The 23,004-nt window shown below is 36.4% G+C and overlaps 1 protein-coding gene across 2 annotated transcripts in view; it reads right to left on the reverse strand.

The window, feature by feature from the left end:
* Positions 1-23,004, reverse strand: part of ARHGAP15 (Rho GTPase activating protein 15) — a 677,227-nt gene that overhangs the window by 532,418 nt on the left and 121,805 nt on the right. For both annotated transcript variants that reach the window (XM_043894414.1, XM_043894415.1), the window contains exon 5: positions 22,356-22,443. In XM_043894414.1, coding sequence (XP_043750349.1) covers positions 22,356-22,443 — 88 coding nt within the window. The remainder of the gene's footprint in view (positions 1-22,355; positions 22,444-23,004) is intronic.

Raw genomic sequence — 23,004 nt, forward strand, 5'->3', positions numbered from 1 at the left:
TTTATAACCACATAAATACACACACAGAAACTTAACTATGTGAGCTGATGAATATTTTTAGTAGCTAATCTTAGTGTGGCAATAATTTCACAATGTACATGTATATCAAACCATCACATGATACACCTTAAACTTACACAATATTATTTGTCAATTATATCTCAAGAAAGCTGAAAAAAAGGAAAAAATAATAAATTTAAAAGATCAATTTTATGGCTTGTAAGAATTCACTTTTCTGGCTTTTAAGACTATACACGTAAGTGTAATATATATTTATATATTTGTATTTAGTCAATTTAGATCAGATAGATTATGGCATGTGCTTCCTTTTATACAATACAATGTGGGTGTTACTTAAATGCTGTTTTTACTTCAGTAATTCATAATAATCAATTAATGGGAATGTCCTCTATATTTGTCCTTCATATTTTCATTTGGTTCAAGTGCATCATACGTACATAACTTTCAATCAGCATAACTCTGAACATTAAACTAAAAACTTACCTGTTTGGAAAATTTCTTTACTATTTTTAAAGAAAGTTATTTAAAGCCACATTTCAAAGATTCCAACTATTTTTATATGTTCTGAGCTACTCTAGGTTTTCCTAGAGATTAAGTTCCATTTTCTCAAGCCATTTTCAATAGAATACTTTAAGTTTTTAGTATACAAGGCTTATAATATTTTTAGACAATTTTTAACAGTATGAACGTAAGGTTAAAGCATAAAATTATGGAAAAAGTAAAAAAAGTTATAAGAAATCTATCCACAATTTTTGCCTCTTACCCACTATGTTCTATCCATTTACAGTAAATAAATTATTTTTCAGAAGAAACCAGAAATAAGGAGGTTTTTAATAGTAAATTTTGAGATTTTCTCGATTTTTGGCAACGCAATAAAAATTTTTTGGAAACACTGTACAGGCCAAGCACAACTTTCCTCCAGGATAAATTCAGTTGGCAAAGCATCAGTTGTCAGTGTATCTTTCTTTTGTTATTTGGAGGTAATTCCATGGGAAACTAATCAAGATGAGCACGGCTCTTATGAATGCTTCAGACAGTGAAATACTTTTACTATTTTCCCATACTCCACAACCCAGGCGGTCACTGCTGTGGAAATCTTAAAGCATGATAATGATGTTTATTGTCAAGTGATTTATGACATAGAGAAATTAAGAGCAACCTGTTTCTACAGTTACTTGAATTATGGGACACTCAGAACCAACAGAAATAATCATCAATAAGCACATGTAAGAAAAAAAGAGTATCTTTCCCACATAATGCAATCAGGAAAAAAAAAAAAAATGAAAAGATAAGATTTTACATAAGAAGCACTTTTTATGGGCCAAACATTTCTCTATGTGTTTTATGGCTATTAATTCTTATTGCACCTGTATGAAGTAGGTACTACTGTTACTATCAGATTACAGGTAAGAAAATGTGTCAGAATGCTTTGGTAAGCTTTCCCAAGAAAACACAGGTAGGAAAGGAGGAGCCAGTACTTGAATGTTAGCGGCACCCCTGCAGTCTGTTTTTAACTACTGTGTTGTCCTTGAAAATTGAATATACAGTGTGATCATGTTCATGTTAAAACATGAAACATTTAGGAAAAAGAGATGCTTTTCTCACTAGACTAGTACAGACATACTGATCTTGTTTCTATCTTTCTCTGTTAAACTTGATCTTCCCACTGGGCTTTTACACCACCTGTTTACCTGGAATACCTCCCAATCTTTACATGGCCGACTCCTTCTCCATCAGCTCCTAGATACATGTCACCTTGTCAGAGGTCTTTTCTCTGTCTTATATAAAATAGTGGCATTCCAATATTACTGATTACTCTTTACCTACTTATTTTAATTTCACCATAGATCTCTTCCTAGTTGAATTAATATATATAGTTTTATATTGTCTGTTTTTCTCCCACAAGAATTTAATTCCCTGGGCTGGGAACTTGGTTGCCTTTTCCTCCACTATTTTTCCAATCTATAGAACCATGTCTGGTAACTAACTCTTGTTCAATGAATATTTCAGTTCAGTCGCTCAGTCGTGTCTGACTCTTTGTGACCCCATGAACCGCAGCACGCCAGGCCCCGCTGTCCATCACCAACTCCCGGAGTCCACCCAAACTCATGTCCATTGAGTCAGTGATGCTATCCAACCATCTCATCCTCTGTCATCCCCTTCTCCTCTTGCCTTCAATCTTTCCCAGCATCAGGGTCTTTTCCGATGAGTCAGCTCTTCACATCAGGTGGCCAAAGTATTGGGGTTTCAGTTTCAACATCAGTCCTTCCAATGAACACCCAGGACTGATCTCCTTTAGGATGGACTGGTTGGATCTCCTTGCAGTCAAAAGGACTCTCAAGAGTCTTCTCCAACACCACAGTTCAAAAGCATCAATTCTTTGGCGCTAGCTTTCTTTATGGGCCAACTCTCATATCCGTACATGACCACTGGAAAAACCACAGCCTTGACTAGACGGACCTTTGTTGGCAAAGTAATGTCTCTGTTTTTAATATGCTATCTAGGCTGGTCATAACTTTCCTTCCAAGGGGTAAGCTTCTTTTAATTTCATGGCTGCAATCACCATCTGCAGTGATTTTGGAGCCCAGAAAAATAGTGTAAGCCACTGTTTCCACTGTTTCCCCATCTATTTGCCATGAAGTGATGGGACTGGATGCCATGATCTTAGTTTTCTGAATGTTGAGCTTTAAGCCAACTTTTTCACTCTCCTCTTTCACTTTCATCAAGAGGCTCTTTAGTTCTTCTTCACTTTCTGCCATAAGGGTGTTGTCATCTGCATATCTGAGGTTATTGATATTTCTCCCAGCAATCTTGATTCCATCTTGTGCTTCCTCCAGCCCAGCGTTTCTCATGATGTACTCTGCATAGAAGTTAAATAAGCAGGGTGACAATATACAGCCTTGACGTACTCCTTTTCCTATTTGGAACCAGTCTGTTGGTCCATGTCCAGTTCTAACTGTTGCTTCCTGACCTGCATACAGGTTTCTCAAGAGGCAGGTCAGGTGGTCTGGTATGCCCATCTCTTTCAGATTTTCCACAGTTTGTGTGACCCACACAGTCAAAGGCTTTGACATAGTCAATAAAGCAGAAATAGATGTTTTTCTGGAACTCTCTTGCTTTTTCAATGATCCAGCGGATGTTGGCAATTTGATCTCTGGTTTCTCTGCCTTTTCTAAAACCAGCTTGAACATTTGGAAGTTGTCGGTTCACATATTGCTGAAGCCTGGCTTGGAGAATTTTAAGCATTACTTTACTAGCGTCTGAGATGAGTGCAATTGTGCGGTAGTTTGAGCATTCTTTGCGATTGCCTTTCTTAGGGATTGGGATGAAAACTGACCTTTTCCAGAACTGTGGCCACTGATGAGTTTTCCAAATTTGCTGGCATATTGAGTGCAGCACTTTCACAGCGTCATCTTTCAGGATTTGAAATAACTCAACTGGAATTCCATCACATCCACTAGCTTTGTTCATAGTGATGCCTCCTAAGGCCCACTTGACTTCACATTCCAGGATGTCTGGCTCTAGGTGAGTGATCACACCATCATGGTTATCTGGGTCATGAAGATCTTTTTTGTACAGTTCTTCTGTGTACTCTTGCCACCTCTTCTTAATATCTTCTGCTTCTGTTTGGTCCATATCATTTTTGTCCTTTATTGAGCCCATTTTTGCATGAAATGTTCCCTTCGTATCTCTAATTTTCTTGAAGAGATCTCTAGTCTTTCCCATTCTATTGTTTTCCTCTTATTTCTTGCACTGATCGCTGAGGAAGGCTTTTTTATCTCTCCTGGCTATTCTTTGGAACTCTGCATTCAAATGGGAATATCTTTCCTTTTCTCCTTTGCTTTTCATTTCCCTTCTTTTCACAGCTATTTGTAAGGCTTCCTCAGACAGCCATTTTGCTTGTTTGTATTTCTTCTTCTTGGGGATGGTCTTGATTCCTGTTTCCTATACAGTGTCACGAACCTGCATCCATAGTTCATCAGGCTCTCTGTCTATCAGATCTAGTCCCGTACATCTATTCCTCATTTCCACTGTATAGTCACATGGGATTGGATTTAGGTCATACCTGAATGGTCTAGTGGTTTTCTCCACTTTCTTCAATTTCAGTCTGAATTTGGCAATAAGGAGTTCATGATCCAAGCCACAGTCAGCTCTTGGTCTTGTTTTTGCTGACTGTACAGAGCTTCTCCATCTTTGGCTGCAAAGAATATAATCAATCTGATTTCGGTGTTGACCATCTGGTGATGTCCATGTGTAGAGTCTTTTCTTGTGTTGTTGGAAGAGGGTGTTTGCTATGACCAGTATGTTAGTAAATTCATAAATGAAAATACCAAAGTGCAATTAGGGTTTGTGCTTTGGAGGGAAAGTTTGGACATTTAAAAATTTCCAGTTTTACATCAGTTAGGGCTTGTATTTGGTTTACTGGTTAAGCAGTCTTTGTTTTGTGAGTTTTTGCTTTGCTTGCTCTGTCCATTACTCTTAGTCACCTCCCAGTGCTCACTCATATGACTTTGACCCATATCTTACGTTCTTCATAAGCTCACTGCTTCACCTTCTCTCCATGGTTAATAATCTTCATTCTGCCTTTTGCTTAACAATTCCCACTCTGTGAGTCATTCTTACTCCCACCATGTCATGCCTGGTTTTGAGGTTACTGAAATCTGCAGACCTTTGTGTGTTCTCCCAGTGTCAAGCCCTGGATTTCACTTCCTTTCATGTCCGTATCTGTGTCCTGATTCAGCAGGTAATTCAACCTGCTCCTCTCTCTCCATCATTTGATGATTCACTCCACTCTCTCTTCCACATTTTCTTCTACAATCCTTTTCATATTCCTCAAATTTATAGAAATGACATGACTACTCAATATAGTAACATTACAAATAATGGCCACCTACTTAAGCTGGGCTTTTGACTCTACGCAGAGACACTTTCATCACTATCATTGTGATAAGGACATTTAACATACCCCTGAAATAATTGTCAAGAATAATGTCATGAATGCTTTGCAGAATTTTTATGTGTTCCTAGTAAGTTCCTATTTTTTGAATGGCACCTCTTTCCCAAAGCTTTACCTTTTTCAAGTTATCCCACCAAATGGCTTAATCATAATTCACAGGGGTCATAGAGCTCTTGTGCTAGAATATTCACCATTCTTCCCACTTTCATAGTTAGTCTGTGTAATCAAAATGAACAAACAGAATATATTCTATATGTCTTCCCTCTGAAAGTTTTATATCAACTTCTTTATTTCCTTACAATAATCTTGTGAAGTTAACACCATGCCCTTCAATTGACATGTGAAGAAACTCAGGCAGAGAGTGATTAAGTTTATTGCATTAGCTCATACACTTAATAAGGGCCTCAGCTGAGATATGGATTCATTTTTATCTGACTCCAAATCCCAAGTCCTTGAACACTGCCTCCCCTCCATTCCTATCCTTTTCTCCAACTAGGCCATATAACATCATTTTTAGGTCCAAAAATAAGAATTAACATATTCTGTTTCTTCCTTGTTTCCTCATTTCCCACTTTCATTTCTGGTTTCCAGACTTCTCGACATGTGTCTATGACTTTTGTCTCTGTGTCTAATGAACTCCCATGTCTGGGCAGGACAGTGACATCTACAAGCATATAAAGCACTGGTCGGTCAGTGCCTATAGCGCACGAACAACTCACAAGGCATGTCCTGCTTTTCCTTAGGGGAAGAGATGCTCATTCTTCATCCCAAGGGTTTTCCTCTGTAGTTCTTACTTCCATCCAATCACATCCCTTATTTTCTTTCAAGTAGATTATATCCTTTAGCCTATAATCACACTGAGGTCACTTTTGCTTAAAAAAACTAAACAAATAAAATTTAAAAAAAAAAAAAAAACAGAAGAAAGCAAGCCCTAAGCCACAACTTCAGAGTTTCTCCATCTCACCCGTTTCCTTCTATGATGACCAGGATTCTTCAGAGTTTCCCGTAGTTATATTCTCTCTTTGTTCTTATTCCATTCTCTTCACAATGTCTTAAGCATTAAGGTCAATAGAAACAGTCTGATGCTTTCTCACCTATAAACATTCGAGCTGAACTCTGTAATATGAAATGCTGCTGACTCTTCTCCTTAAAACTCTTTGTCTCTCAAGCTAAGACAACATTTTCTCTCCAAATTCTTCTGGGTTTTTTGTTTGTTTGCTTGTTTTTTTTTTTAACTGACTTCACTTCCTCATCCCATTTCTTGGTGGTGGTGGTGGTGGTTTAGTTTTTAAATCATATCTGACTCTTGTGACCCCACTGAATGTAACCTGCCAGGCTCCTCTGTCCATAGGATTTCCCAGGCAAGAACACTGGCGTGGGTTGCCATTTCCTTCTCCAGGAGATCTTCCCAACCCAAGGATTGAATTTGGGTCTTCAGCATCGCAGTTGGTTTCCTGTATTGCAGGTGGATTCTTTACCAACTGAGCTACCAGGGAAACCCATTTCTCAAATGTTAGTAACCCTTGGTTTATGGTTCTAGACCTTTATTATTTCTCATAGCTTACAAGTGTCCTTTGGGTTTGGCTCTTGCCTATGATCTGATCCATCACTTATAAATATGCTAACTTCCCAGTGGTTTCTTGTCCCCAGAACTCTATGTTCTATCATTAGGATGTAGCACAGACAAGTCTGTAAAATCACTGTCTTTTCAGAGTTGCCCCCCTTTCTCTATTGCTCATCTTGGCTAATCATTTCTTTACCTCCTTTACTCTCCTCATTTTCTTAATTCTCTACTTTCCATCAACAGCCACAAATTCCAGAACCAAATCACAGTCTCATTCGAGTTCTTATTTTCTCTCATCTGAATTCCTCTCCATGCTGTTTCTTCTGATCACAGGAAAAACCATTTCTATTCATTCTTTGTTTTGAATTTCTTTCTAAGATATAAATCTCAAAAATATTTCTTCTAGAAAATTTATTATCTACAGAATAATGTACAAATACCTTAGCAGAGTATACAGGCTTCTTTTCATTATCCTCCAACCACCTTCTCAGTTGCATTCATCCCTCTTTCTTCTATATGCCAGCAATGCTGAAGTCTAGGCAGTTTCCAAAATGCAACATGCTTTCACAATTCTCTATGTGGGGATCTGAGTATACATGCGCCCCTTTTCATCTGGAACACATTTATTTCTCTCTTCATCCACTTTCCTTGCCTGCCATCTGCCATAATCTTGCTCCGTTTCATGATGTAACTACAAAATAACCTACATGAAGCTCTCCTTCACCTCTGTAGGCACAGTCACTCACTCCCTCTCACCATTTTCCCTACTCTGAAACACGCTTTTTTTGGACAATTTGTTTTGTTATCCACATATTACAACTACTTTTTGATGTGTCTCTTTCCTCCAGTTATACAATCAAAACAAGTTGGATTTGTCTTACAAATCTTTATTTTCCTAAAATCTAGCAAAGTGGCCCCAAATAAGCCCTAAACAGAAATCTGTTAACTGCTCAATCAATTTATGAACTGAAAACCTGCAATAGAAAATTTCTAGATTCATTCCAATTTATTAATAAATAAAACTAAAAATACACCTCAGAATTATAGTTTATAAAATGAGAAATATTTGACATAAAAATCACAATAGTCTCATTTATACTGACCTTTAATAGGAACTAATCTTATAGCAAAATTGAAGCAAATGATAGAGATTTGGACTAAATTTTAAAGTTTGCCAGAAAAAGCTAAAGAGATTTTGGTAAAAGTCTAGCAAATAAAAATATCCATCTCAAGAAAAGAAAACTAAGTAAATGAAGGACTATTTAAAAATGATCCTAATCAATCATTCATTTTTACAAATTTAAAGCAAAAAAGACCTAAGCTTGGAGGACAACTTTAGGGACTAGGCTTTATTAGAGGGGGAAATTATCAGCATTGTTAAATATTGGAATAAGTTGTTCAGAAAAGTTGCAGAATTTACTTGGAAGCCAATCAAGATTTTATTCAAGAAGTCTGAAATTAAAGAATCCTTTAATAGAAAACATTTCTGATTCTACAGCTATAAAACACATGAAAAAGTCTGCTAAACTACAAAATGCCAATGTATCACATTGAACATCATTATAAAAACGTACTTTTAAAAACTGACTAAATATAAACCTAAGTCTAGAAGTGTACATAGATTTATTCTGGGTAAATTTAAAATATAAATGACTGATTTTTAAAATATTTAAATAGAAGTATTTAAAAGTTACTTCTTCTAGACAATAAAACATAAAAAGCTCTTTGCTGGAAAACGCAAAGTTATTAAAAATTGACCTTAGGTCTTGTCCACTTCTGATTTTTATTATTTCTTAGTCCATCTTTACCATTTCCCAATAATAGTGGACAGCATATGCTCTCCATAATATATTTTTCCCTGATGTAGATTAAACATTTGGGATTAAGTTTCCCATTTCTCTTTATGGGATATTTGAGGGTTTTTAATGTATATTAAAGAAATATCAAAGGCCAGATGCTCTTTTGCTTGATGGCATTTTCCATGATGAAGACTGGGCATGTGTGTGGGCAACAAATCATTGGGCCACTTATTCTCATACCCTTATTATTCGACGTGGTTGAAAAACAGACAAGGCTCAGATTTTATGAAACAGGTTATTAGCTACCATTTTTTATTTTGGATTAATTGCTGTTCCAGAATATAGACTCAGATTGTCCTTATCAGTTTGAAACATGAAACACCAAATCTGTTTAGAGGTATTAAGTTCTATCATATAACGGGTTTTGTTTCTGGAAAATCAATCATGCAGGAGGATAAAACTCACTTATAAATTCTCATTTTGGCAAAATGATTTAGGAAAGAGTGCTGAATGGATACCTGATCTTATTAATGTCTAAAGTATGGCTGCTGTCAACATAGAAGTGGATACTCTGATTGTAAGATGTGAGTTTTATGTATATGAATATAAATGGTGTTAATAATAGCTGAAATTGTTTCTCCAGTGAAATTTCTCAGTACAAGACCAAATCAAACCAGATTTTCAGAAAAGCATAGCCTTGTTAGTGATCTGGAGCACTAGAATGTTATACGTTTGTTTACTTTGTTTGTTGAGGAGAAAGTATTCTCTCCTTTCAAGAAGAACTTATTACATTTATCCCAAATCAAAATCTTGCAAGAATAAATATAAAAACTTTCATGTTTGCTGCATACTTATATTGCCTTAAATTTATATTACATAAAACTACTTAATTCTGCAATGTGAGTAGTTTGGGCATATTTTTGATGCTCCAGCAGCCCCTCAGATTCCCTCCTTAGACCCTCATTCACCCAGTTGGCCTCAGCTGTCCCTGTAGATGGCCAGTCCTGCCTGGGCCCATATGGTCCCACTTCCTGTGGAAGACTAGACAGCTTCTTGGAATGCAAGGCCCTCTCAGTTGCCAAAGTGCAGATAGACATTTAGCTCCCTACCACTTCTAGATTTGGATGAAATGCTGCTTTACAGGGGACAGGATCTGACTTTCTGAGTAGTTATAAGGGTGTGTCCAGGATCTATACAATACAGGGGGTGGAGACTAGGTGATACATTGTAACCAAAATTAAGCAAGAAATGGGAGGAAACCTGGCTGATAATTCCTCCTCCTGCCCCATCCTTTCCTCCTACAAACTGCTTCATGCTCTCTCCAGTTTATTTGTAGCTTCTCTGAAAATCATGCTGCGCCTGCCCAGTAGCCCTCTCCAGTGTCTCTTTGAGGCTCTGTGTAGAGTGGCGGCCAGAATGATAACACATCCTCTTTACCCTTTCCCATCATCTCCCGCCTCACTTCCTCTTTACTTTACTCTCTGTGTCCTGGGCTCACGCCTCCCAAATAGAAGCATGGGTACTTACTTTTGGCTCTGTTTTCTAGAGAATCAGGACTGAGAAAATCGTATTTCTTTCCTATGACAGGGAAGGGTAGCTCTCCACTAAAATGTCTGCAGTGCTCCCTCTTCAAGAGTCTCAACTTTCCTCTGGGAAGTAGCTCAACCAGCCAGAGGCTGCATTTTATCTATCCGCCTTTACACCAACCTGTGGCCACATTACTCATTCTCATCACTGGAATGCGAGTGAGAATCAGGTTAGAGGCCTCTGAGCTCACAGCTTTAACACAGTTTGCAGACTTGCCGATGCTGTCTTTACCTTCCTTCAACCGCCCCTAGGGGATGACAGATCTGAGAGATGGCACAGGCACCCTGCAGCAGAAAACTGACCAGGAATGTTTGTTTTGGCCTATGGTATGAACAAGAATCACTCACCAAAATCACTCACACCAAATCACGGCAGATGCTGACTGCAGCAATGAAATTAAAAGACGCCTGCTCCTTGGAAGAAAAGTTATGACCAACCTAGACAGCATATTAAAAAGCAGAGACATTACTTTGCCAACAAAGGTCCGTCTAGTCAAGGCTATGGTTTTTCCAGTAGTCATATATGGATATGAGAGTTGGACTATAAAGACAGCTGAGTGCCAAAGAATTGATGCTTTTGAACTGTGGTGTTGGAGAAGACTCTTGAGAGTCCCTTGGACTGCAAGGAGTTCAAACCAATCCATCCTAAAGGAAACCAGTCCTAAATATTCAATGGGAAGAACTTATGCTGAAGCTGAAACTCCAATACTTTGGCCACCTGATGCGAAGAACTGACTCATTGGAAAAGACCCTGATGCTGGGAAAGATTGAAGGCAGGAGGAGAAGGGGACAACAGAGGATGAAATGGCTGGATGGCATCACCAACTCAATGGACATGAGTTTGAGTAAACTCTGGGAGTTGGTGATGGACAGGGAGGCCTGGCGTGCTGCAGTAAATGGGGTCACAAAGAGTCGGACACGACTGAGCTACTGAACTGACTGACTGAAGAGTAAGAAATGAAGTTCTGAAGAAATTATGAATTGTATTTGGACAGTGAGTAGTGTTTTTTTTTTTTTACCTGAAATATCTTTACATTATTGTTAAGATTAAGACAAGGATTTTAATGTATAGTCATTAAGTGGCAGTTTTTGTGTTTGAATCTAGTTCTGGTTCCAAATCTGTTCTCTTAACCACTATGCTCTCTTGCTGTATGTAATAATAATAATGACAATAATAATAAATATATGTATTATCTTTGCTTTGTGCTAGGCATGCTACATCGATTTTCTCACACAATCTCACAATAGCTCTAGGAAGTAGGTACTCTTATTAATCCCAAACTGCAGTAGAAACATTAAAGAATTGTAGCAACAAATAAAATGTGAATCCGGGATTCCTAACTCAGATGGTCTGACTTAGAGGCTCCTATTTCTACCTAATATAGTATACTGCTTCCCAGAGCATTTCAATTTAGGAGTGAATTTTAAAGGAATAATAAATACATACATTCAGTAAAGTTTAAAATGCACTGTAGAGTAAGTCCACTTCATCTTAGAGAAATGTAAGCTCTAAATCACATGTATTACATTGACCAAAATGATAAACCACAGAGAGTCAAGCTTCATAATTAAAATAGTTTTCTGAAAGAGCCTAAGGTGAGGTTTATTGGACAGTAAGCTATTATCCATTTATAAAGCATCCTATCAACCTCATAGATTTTTGTGGTTATTAAAAATTATGTAAGATACAGAATTTATTGTGGTTAATGGCCAAATCTTGAGGAAATTATAACCAGAGAACATGGCCTCATTTATAGTAATATCGATCACTTGATTTCATTTTTTCCTTACAGAGTTTGTGTTAATCAGTTATTAGAATTCATTTTCCCCTTTTTTTCTCTTTACTTTCTTTGGTACCCACCTGTCATCCTCCAGATTTTGGACTGTTTCTTTTCTTTGAATTTTTAAATGTATGATGAGACCATATGATAGTGCAATCAACGGCTGTACTAATAATCTGCCCCAATATTAACCATGCTGACTTTGCCAGAGCACTATTATTACAAGAATTAAGACATTAATCACAGATTTAAAATGGCTTTATTATGCTAAGGTTGGTAGATATATTGTATGCACCTCTCTTTTTATGATTTTTTTGAGCAGGGATCCAAATAAGGGCTTAGCACTCACTTTACAAAGATAAAATCAATCCATATTCATTTTGTACAGAATACTCAATAATTCATGAATAGCTTTCTGATTAAAACTGTTTTCATCTTTTTGCTAAATCACATCATTTTACTCCCATAAATAAGTCTACTTTATTATTAAAGTCATGCTACAGTGAATGAACATTAAATATATTGCATTATTTAATTAATGCTTATGCTCATTATCTGCATTGGAAGTAAACAATATTAAGAAAAAGTAAACAAATTACTTTAATGAAGCCTTTCATATTACTCTTTTTGACTTTCAAGGTTATGGCTGAATGACTGGTCTAAAAACGTTAATAGTTTATTAAATGCCTTGGAAAAGTTTTCTGTCATTAGAAGTAAAATTTGCCAGTGTTTGCCTCTGATTAGCAATATTAGTACAAGGTAAAGTGAAAAACATAAAAGTAGCCAAAAAATCCAAGTTACATAAACAATCAACATGTAGTTTCCATATTGAACACACTGGCTTTAGAACTGTATGGTTTGAGGGGAGAAATGGTCCCTAAAATGCTTATAATACTTCAGAATTTATGTCAAAATTGATACTAAGTTTACTGAGTACCATGTGATAAATATAAAAGGAAGTAGTAAGGTTCACTTGGGCTGATTTGGGGTGGATGTGGAAATGAGATACTTCCTATTCAGAAATAAAGTTTGCACAATGCATTTGTTTCAGTAAGGGGCCACATGGAACATATATTCTGGCGTCACATGAAAATACCTCCCTGTTTGAACTGCTGCTCGCTGATATGCTGATATACCCATGTTTGGGGCACAGCGTAGTTTTCAGCTCTCCTTAGATGAATCACCCTATTTGCTTTCTTTGTATGAAGACTTCTTTATAAATGACCGGACTGCTAAAAGATCAGGTCATGGGAGAATATTAATGTATATTTTGAGTGAGAAGATGTCCTATGATCTACTAAATGCATTGGGCCATAATGATGACAGATTTAGCTGTTTTGGTATAATCTTTATCAATACCAGCACAGACCTTATTGCTGTCATCCATTTCATAGATTTTTAGAATAGGTTTTTCAGATAGTTTAACAAGTCTTATCTTCATTTTTTAACTGTAGAAAAAAAAAAAACTTAATTCCCCCAAACTGTCTCTGAAAACTCTAACTCTCTTAATTTGAGAATATGCAGTAGCTGGGGCTTCCTAGATGGCACTTGTGGTAAGGAACCCACCTGCCAATGTAGCAGATATAAGAGACGTGGGTTCAATCCCTAAGTTGGGAAGATCCTCTGGGGGAGGGCACAGCAACCCACTCCAGTATTCTTGCCTGGAGAATCCCCATGGACAGCAGAGCCTGGAGGGCCACCGTCCGTAGGGTTGCAAAGAGCCAGACATGACTGAAGCAACTTAGCACATATACACACACAGTACTGAATCCGCCAAAAGGTTTGCTGGTTTTTCAATAACATCTTTTTTATGGCCAACCGGGTATTAATGATGCAGGGCTCCACAGTGCCTATAGAAAGAAATCACCTCTTTTCACAATCCGGTTCAAGGTTTAATAATAAGTCTGGACTGGCGCATATACACCCTAGACCTCGGAACCACCAAGAAACATTTTTAAGACCAACGACTAGCATAGTATGTGGAGCAATACAAGAAATCGATAATATTTGGAAAATAAATAAGTTAAGGAATTGATTTCCCATATTTTATCATTGCTCACTCCCTTCTTTCTAGGTGAAGTGTCTTTCTCCCCCCTTTTACTGCATCAAAATCCTCTTCAGCCTACAGAAACATCCTAAAATTTCACTTCCTGTATGGATATATTTAGAACCCTTTTCAGCTGGAGGTAATCTCTCTCTCCACTTAGTTACCATAAAACTAACTCATGCCCCTGTCCAGCCATTCTGGAGTTATTATCAAAGTCTGCTGTTTCACTACAATTACTTGATTTATGGGTGTGCTTTCTATTTGTTTCTAGGCCCTCAAATGACAGATCTGAGTTTGTTTCATTCTTGTATCTTTCATAATACCTAGAATAGTGGCTTAACATCGAGCACCCTCAGGGATATTTGCAGAATTACTACATGAAGAGATACATAAGCTGAGCATTACTCGACACCAGAGTTTCCTTGGGAAAGGACTACCTGTAGCTAGACCTATGGTTCCCCAGCATGTTTTCTTATATTTCTTTATCATGTTAGTCATATTCTATTATAATAAACCTAAGTATGATTTTGTTTCCTCTACTGAAACACAAGCACCTGGAGAGTAGGGATCATATATTATTAATCTGAATATCTCTAGGGTTTAATAACACATAGTGTGACATCTGTTAGGAGCTGTTAATAGTTCATAAAATAAATAAATGAATGAGTTCTCTATATTACACAGCTTCTTCCTCATGAGGCAATCCATATATATATAGTTTAACCAGCAGTGCATATTTGCCAGATCCCATAGCTATAGTCTAAGGTCTACCCCATATCAGGCAGATGCTCTAAAATCACAAAGTATGGGAGGTACAGGAGAAAAGTTGCAATTGAATTTCAGGAGCCAACTGAAGTACTTTGCTGGTACAAAAATAGATAAGTGTACCTGAAAAATGGAAGGGGATATGATCCAAGGCCTCAAAGGATAAATCAAACTGACAAATTTTGTTTCTTTACGATGTCTCTGGCACCAGATGAATTAAATAATACTGTAGCTGCTTTTGAAGCAAAAGGTTTTGCTCTTGGACTAAATGAATTGAAGTTAGAAGAATTAATTCTCCTCCTGCCTCTTCCTTATGACAGTACCGGTCATTTTAAAACAAGTAACACCTGGGTCATATTGCTGTTCAGTATATATTTGTTAAAAGAAGAGCTATGAGAGATTATTCTAGGGTGAAAATGTTTGGAGAATACAGACACACCTTATTAAAGAGTTGCCCCTGGTAGCAAATCTCAATCCATGGCAGTCTTCTCAATCATTTTCTTTTATCCTGTCTTCCAACCGAACTAAAAAAATTCATTTCTCTTTTTAGCACACAGACCTTGCCCATTTTCAGTTTCATACCATTGTTCATATTTTTTTTACTCCGCTGGAATTTTCCCTGCCCACAAATCTCCTCATACTGAAATTATAACCATCCTTCAAGGCCTAATTCAAATCTTTCACAGATGTGAGCTCTCCTTCCTTTAAATGTTAAAAAAAAAAAAAAAGTCTCCTATGTTTCTTGTTTCATCTCATCCTATTTTTTTGGCAGAGATGCTATAAAGCAAAGACTATCTTGATTATATCTCTATGCCTTATATGTAGCCCTAACGAGCAAGCTGTTCATTGTAGGATTTCAATACATATTCTTATGAAGTCTTTTCCCACCAAGGCTTATATAAATAGCACAAACTTGATTAACCAAATGCATATTTAAATGAAAGTGAGGTAGACTGTAATGAGAAACTATGCTATTTGGATCAACTCTCCCACTGGAAACAATGAAAAGTGCTGGATAAAATACTTCTTTTTAAAATTACCTTTAAAATTGAAAAGCTGAAAAGATAGTGGGAACTTCCAAGGAAAGTATTTTTTAGAGGTGAGAATCTGAACCCAGAGAGAAAAGCATAATATCAAATCAACACAACTGTACCTTGTCTGAGGGCATTATAAAAAGATAAAGGCGAACCAATATTAAACTTGTACCTTTTCTCCAATCCCAAGGGATTATAAAGAAGACTGACTTTGTAGAAGAGCAATGTAAGAGAAGAAGGAGTGAATACTTCTGTCCCTGATAACTGTAGTCCTCCTTTTATGGACACGTAACTTGAGAATTTTAAAGTGTTACATTGATCTAATCAATCACTGGACATGCCCACAGATAATCTGAGGAAAATGCAAAACACTCTGGAGTAGGACACATTTATTCCAGACCTTGGAGAACTTCTCATGTTATTTTAATAACAATGACTAGCACAAAGTCAAAGGTAAGCAGACACACAGGGAAACATAGCAACATGAGTGAGAACCAACAGAAATTGACATAGATTTCAGATGTTAGAATCACAAGACACAGAATATTGAAAAAAAAAATGCCTTCTAGTTTTCACAAAATAAAAGAGAGTTTTTAAAATGTGTGTGGGTGAATAACTGTAACAAATGGCATAGTAAATTAAAAATATAAACTTCTAGAAATTAAAATTACAATAACTAAGGAAAACAATGATTATCACAAGGGAGACTGAATTAAGGAATGAAAAAATAAATCAAGAGAAGTTATTTGGAATGCAACTCAGAGAAACAGAAAGAAAGAAGAATATAAAGCATGTGGAGGCTAGATTGAGAAAACATAGGTTTAACCAGGGGCTTAGAAGAAAACAAGTGAAAATGTAAAAGAAGTTTCATTTGAAAAGATAATATCTTGGGATTTTCTATTAATAAACTACATCAATTAGAGCTATAATCAATTTCATGGGGCCTAACAATCCAGTAAGGGAAATAAAAAGAAATTGACATTTGAATGTATCATTGTGAAACTGTGGAAATATTATGAGCAACCAAAGAACAGTGGTTAGATTAACAGGTAACTTCTTGATCACAATAATGGATGACAGAAAACAGTGGAAAGCTATTTTAGATGTATTGAAAGAAAATTACTGCCAACTCAAAATTCTATATCCAGAGAGAATATATATTTCCAAAATGAGGGAGAAATAGAGAGATTTGAAACAAGCAGACGTTCAGACAGATTGTTACCACAAGACCCTTACTACAGGAATTTCTTAGAATATACATCAACCAGAAGGAAAGTAATCCTAGAAGGAAGATCTAAGATACAGGAAAAAATAAATAACATGGGATGTGGCAAATATTGAGCAAATATAAATCAGTATTGATTCTATAAAACAGGATAAATAATGTCTAGTGGTGTTAAAACAGAAAAGAAAGAATTAAAATACAGACAGAAATAGCATATAAATTGGGAAGGAGACTAGTGAATTTAAAAAATATTTGAATAGCTTTAGTCTTTAATAAGTTATAATTTCAGGCAAGTCATTAATAGAACACAAAATGTATCACTCCCAAATCAATAGAGAAAAATATGAAATGATTAAAACAAAAAAAAAAAAGAAAAAATAAAGCAAGGCATATTTAGAGAAAGAAGCAAGAAACAAAATAAATGCATGCAGTGATTCCATTTTATAAATTCAAAACAAGATGAAGTAAACTATATTTTTAGGAGCTATAGGTATAGGTGGGAAAATAATAAAGGGTGAAAAAATAATGACTAAGATGCCATCTAAGTCTGTGACAAGGGAATAAGCTATGATGACATACAGACAATTGGCAGGGCTTGCAGGGTCTAGAGGGCTTGCAGGGTCTATATCTTGACCTGGGTGGTGATTATGCAGAAGTTTGATTAAAAACTTAAAATATACAAATTTTTTTAATATATTTTACTGAAAATAGATTCTGCATTATTTTCCAATGACAATATTTTAAAATTTTAAAGTGAGTTACAAGTCAGAATATAGAATATGACCACTGTCCTTTCCTTTATAAATCCAGAAAACCCAGATCTAAGGACACCACTGGTTTTCCAATGCTCCTTTTCACAAGAGGGTCAACCAGTCTGGACCAAACAAGTGAACAAAACAAAGACAGTATATATAGACCTTAAGAAAAACACAATTTCCTCTCTTGGTGAAGACTATCTTTCTTTCTGAGGTTTTATCTGATCTAGATTTGGGATTAGGGTATTATTTGATGTCCTTCATGTTAGACAGTGACAGCAGTAGTAGGTGGTAATGTACCCATTTTTTTTTTTTTCTCAGTGAAATTGCAGCTTTATTAAAGGTTCATCAGTTTGAGACAAAAATTTATATAGACATGAACTTCAGTCCACTCATTATTGATTCAAAAGCCATCCTACTCATTAATGACCTTATTGAAAAAGAAAAAGAGAATAGATGAGTCCTCCCTGAATAAGTCACTGAGGACCCAGTGCCTATGAAACTCAGATTTACACACACCAGCAAAGTGATTGTGTATCTCTCTTCAGGGGAGAGACTGCTTTTGATAAAAATGGGACACGGTTATAAAATGAAAGAATTTCAGTGAGAAAAAAATATAGTCACACATGCAATGTGGGATCAGGCACCACAGTCTGTGACATGCTGTATTAAACGTGAAAGCAGAAAGTGTAAGAGGCAATGGAGGAAGATATATATGGAAAGTATATATGGACACCAGGATGTTACATCTATAACCCCAGATGGAGAAATGGCTTTATAAACAATATTTTATGCTGCCTATGGATACATATTTCTTTTTTTGGAGACTATACATGTTGGCATTCCTTGAATTAATATACTTTTTCTTCTCTGCATATGTGAATCAATTCAAGTGCAAAACTAATATAATGATAAGCTATAATTATTAGGTTAGTGTAAACATAATTTCAGTTTTTGCATTGTTGAAATTTGCCATTTGATATTGGAATACATACTTAAATAAGTGTGGTTATATTATACATCATCTGAATGCACATTTCTCGCTTGATGTTCTTTCTGCAAATAACTTAGTACTTGCTGTTTACTTTATATTTATTTTAAACTATGGAAAGGATGGACAAAAAGCAAATTTGAGTGATTTTCTTATTGGAGTTCAAAATGGATTATAAAGCAGCAGAGACAACTTGCAACATCAACAGCGCATTTGGCCCAGGAACTGCTGATGAATGTGCAGTGCAGCAGTGGTTTGAGAAGTTTTGCAAAGGATATGAGAGCCTTGGAAGATGAGTGGAGTGGCCAGCCATTGGAAGCTGACAATGACCAGTTGGGAGCAGTATCAAGCTGATCTTCTTAAAACTACACAAGCAGTTGCTGAAGAACTCAACGTCAGCCATTCTATGGTCAGTCAGCATTTGAAGCAAATTGGAAAAGTGAAAAAGCTTAATAAGTGGGTGCCCCATAAGCTGACTGAAATCAAGAAAATCGTGTTTTGACGTGTTGTCTTCTCTTATTCTGTGCAACAACAGTGATCATTTCGCGACTGGATTGTGACATGCAGTGAAAAGTGGATTGTATATGACAACCGGCAATGACCCAAGTCAGTGGCTGGACTGAGAAGAAGCTCCAAACTGCTTCCCCAAAGTCAAACTTATACTAAAAAATGTCATGGTTACTGTTTGGTGGTCTGTTGCTTGTCTGATCCATTACAGCTTTCTGAATCTGGGGGAAACCATTACATCTGAGAAATACGCTCAGCAAGTTGATGAGATGCATTGAAAACTGCCGTGCCTGTAGCCAGCATTGGTCAACAGAAAGGGCCTAATTCTTTTCCATGACCACATGTAGCACAACGAATGCTTCAAAAGTTGAACGAATTGGGCCAGGAAGTTTTGCCTCATCCACAATATTCACCTAACCTCTCACCAACCAACTACCACTTCTTCAAGCATCTTGACTTTTTGCAGGGAAAATGCTTCCACAACCAGCAGGATGTAGAATATGCTTTTCAAGAGTTCACCGAAGCCTGAAGCACAGATTTTACACTACAGGAATACACAGACTTATTTCTCATCGGCAAAAAGTGTGTTGATTGTAATGGTTCCTATTTTGATTAACAAAGATGTGTCTGAGCCTAGCTATACTGATTTAAAATTCAAGGTCCAAAATTGCAATTACTTTTACATCAACTTAATACATTATACTTCATATTATTTACTACAGAATATAGTATATTTAATAGAGTATATTGGAATATAATAATTATTTTAAGATTATTGTGTATATTTTTATAAACTAATTTTACTCCTTACTAATTATCTTGGCAAATATTACTATCCCCACTTTACAGACGAGGATTCTGAAACTCAAAGAAATTGAATAACTCTTTTCAGTTCCTAAGTGGCAAAACTAGAAGAGTCCTCTGTGGTTGAACTTCAAAACCCTTCTCCTAGCCATTTTGCTGGTTTGTCTCACCAGTGCATTAGCATTTGAAGATCATTCCTATACAGATTAAAATACCATTTACTCTTCTAAACACATTCTGCACTCACTTAAGCCGTTCCGATGCACCCTTTGCAGAAAAAGGTAGATTTTTCCCCAAAAGTACAATGAACAATAATGCCAGAACACGTGTAAGGGGGCACAAGAGAAATTCAGAAACTTGAGCATAAATCTCTTTCAAAATAAAACCACAGTATCTTTAATCAAGGCTTGGCAATCATCATATCATTTCTCTGAGACTGGTATTGGTAAATGTGGGCTATCCCACCAAGCTTTTAATGCTTGGTTAGAAATGTATCCAAGAAGTTGACTAACAAGGCAATTCATGCAGTACAAACAGGAATCTGTGATTCTTTCCCCCATTACCACAAAACGTAGTTAGTTACTGACCTGAATTTGCTTTGAAACCAGTGAGAGAAATTGTAAGAGCACTGAAAATGGGACTGTATGTAATAAATAGGGACTACCCCTCTAAAAAAAAAAAGGTTAACACATTTTCTCTGAAGGTAAAATCTATTTTCAATTTACAACAATTCTGAAGCTTGATCTGGAGGCATGCAATGAGTGAGGTGACTTGCAAGGTTTGCCTATTATGGAAGGGGGAGTTCTCTTCCATCTGTACAAAATTAAGCAGCTGATAATTATATCTCCTGGTATGAGGAGATTAAAATAATAAAATAAAAGCAAACCAAAAGCTTTAATTTGAAATCTAATCTCTCCCATTACCCCAGCACATTCACATCAAATCTGCTCCAATGGAATTCTTCCCACCCAGCAGGACAAAGATCATCTTCTCAGCAGCCAAACTCAGAAAGGCAAGCTACTTTCATTCCTTCCTGACTTTCCCCTCAGAACTCATTCAAAGGGAAGACAAAGGACCCGTGGGTGGATGGAAGTTGTTTTGTGCCTGGGCCTTAGGGGTACTTTATTTTTCTTAAAAAAAGATTATCTCAACATTACTGTAGCCAAAAAAATAAAAAATAAAAACAAAACCCTAAAACAAATATCCGAGGCAGTTTAAATTAAAAATACAAAGGACTGAGATATATTTTTAATTTATTCATAATTAGTTTACAGATTGGACTGTACTGAGACTCCAAAAATCAGCAAGCTACTTAGGGATAAAGGCTATTGCAATTATCAGGAGCAAGCCAAATGCTACCTTTTGTTCTTACTAAAATCTTCTCCTTTAAAAAAAAAATCTCCTAGCAAATGATTTTCTATTTCCTATTTAAAGAGGATTACATAGCAAACACCACTAGTGGCTGGAAAGCAAAGAACTTTCCATCGTTTTATTACCTGCCAAATACAAATTAGCTCATTGTGGTTAATTCCTGCCAGGAGACCCCTTTCCCGGCTGCCCATCAGGCCGATGGGGTATGGCAGGTTGGTTTCTGCCCGGAGTCCTTCTTAATCAGGAGGCTGTCAGATATGCTGCTTGCCCACTGTCTCCGACATCGTGTGGCAGCTCTGGTGTTCGGGCAGTGAGGTTTTGAGCTTGAATTGCCCCAGTAACTAGCTCAGAATTGCTCCTACTTACGATCACTGTCAAATCTCAGTGGGCATTTGTGAGGCCTTCCTCCAGGTACAAATCAAGAAGCCCTACAAATTTCACTTTGTAATAACTACAGGATACAGAAATTGTATTAGTGCCATTAGATGGAGTCACAGAACTATTCAGAAAGGTTAGCTGGATGTAGAGAAGTCACAGTTAGACTAAGATAAAAAATCACTTTGTTAACTTAGAATGTTTCCTCATTGGTAACACTCTATATTAAGGTGCCATTTATAAACAGCTTATTATTATTTATTAATGTGTGAAGCACTTTATAGCATGCTAGATAGCAACTTAAATTCATGTATTAAAGATGCACATACATGGTTTAATACGATTTACGTCTTACAATATTCTTTAAAACAGCTTCCCATAGTCTCATCCGTTAAGCATTTATTACTAATGCATTTTATAACATGCTTTATAATACATTATTTGAGCAAGTAGCTGCATTTAGTGATCATTTCATAAATAAGAATAAAGCATTTATAAATGGCACCTTAATTTAAAGTGTTACCTTCCCATTACTAGATAGCTGCTCACTATTCATCTCATTTTGTGATTATTCTCCAAATGCACCACTTAATAAAACAGACACTAAGTTCTATTTTCCCTTCATCTGATTAAAAGTTTATTGAGTCATTTCTTCCATCTCCTTTCAGATGTTGCTTGCTTGGAGGCTTTAGTGCGATTTCTGTTGAAACCAAACTTTCAATTCAACAATATTTCTATGAAGATGATAATAGTAAACACAGAGAACTACTCACCACGTTAGACAGTGCCTGCTGCTTGGACTCCTTGTAAAATTCAATTTTCCGACTAGAAAGAACAATCCAGGAAGTAGACCAGTTTTTCCTTAGGAGAGAAAAAAGCAAATAAAAAGCATTATTACTTAAAGAAATTAACACAAGTATTGCATAAGCAACATTTGGAATAAGTAGAGACTATCTCTTTTTTAACTAGAATTCCTAAAAGTCTTTTTCTTTATTAAAATCTATAGGTGGTATGGAATATGTATAATAATAAAAAATTCTGTAGTTTTTAGATCCTGGCATTTACAGTAAAAGTTTCATTTGTAGATCCTCCTCAAATCTTTTTCAGCTATTAAAAATCCAACTTCATGTATCCATGTCCCCCACTCCATAAAAAGCTGTTTCTGCTGCAAACAAAAAACAGAAAACTAAAAATAGAAATCAGAACATTGTCCTTCATTGTTCAGTTCAGTACAGTTCAGTCACTCAGTCATGTCTGACTCTTTGCAACCCCATGGACTTCAGCACGCCAGGTTTCCCTGTCCATCACCAACTCCCAGATATTGCTCAAACTCATGTCCATTGAGTCACTGATGGCATTCAAACATCCCATCCTCTGTCATCCCCTTCTCCTCCTGCCTTCAATCTTTTTCCAGCATCAAGG

Source organism: Cervus elaphus, chromosome 33, assembly GCF_910594005.1.
Source record: "Cervus elaphus chromosome 33, mCerEla1.1, whole genome shotgun sequence".
Taxonomy (NCBI): Eukaryota; Metazoa; Chordata; class Mammalia; order Artiodactyla; family Cervidae; genus Cervus; species Cervus elaphus.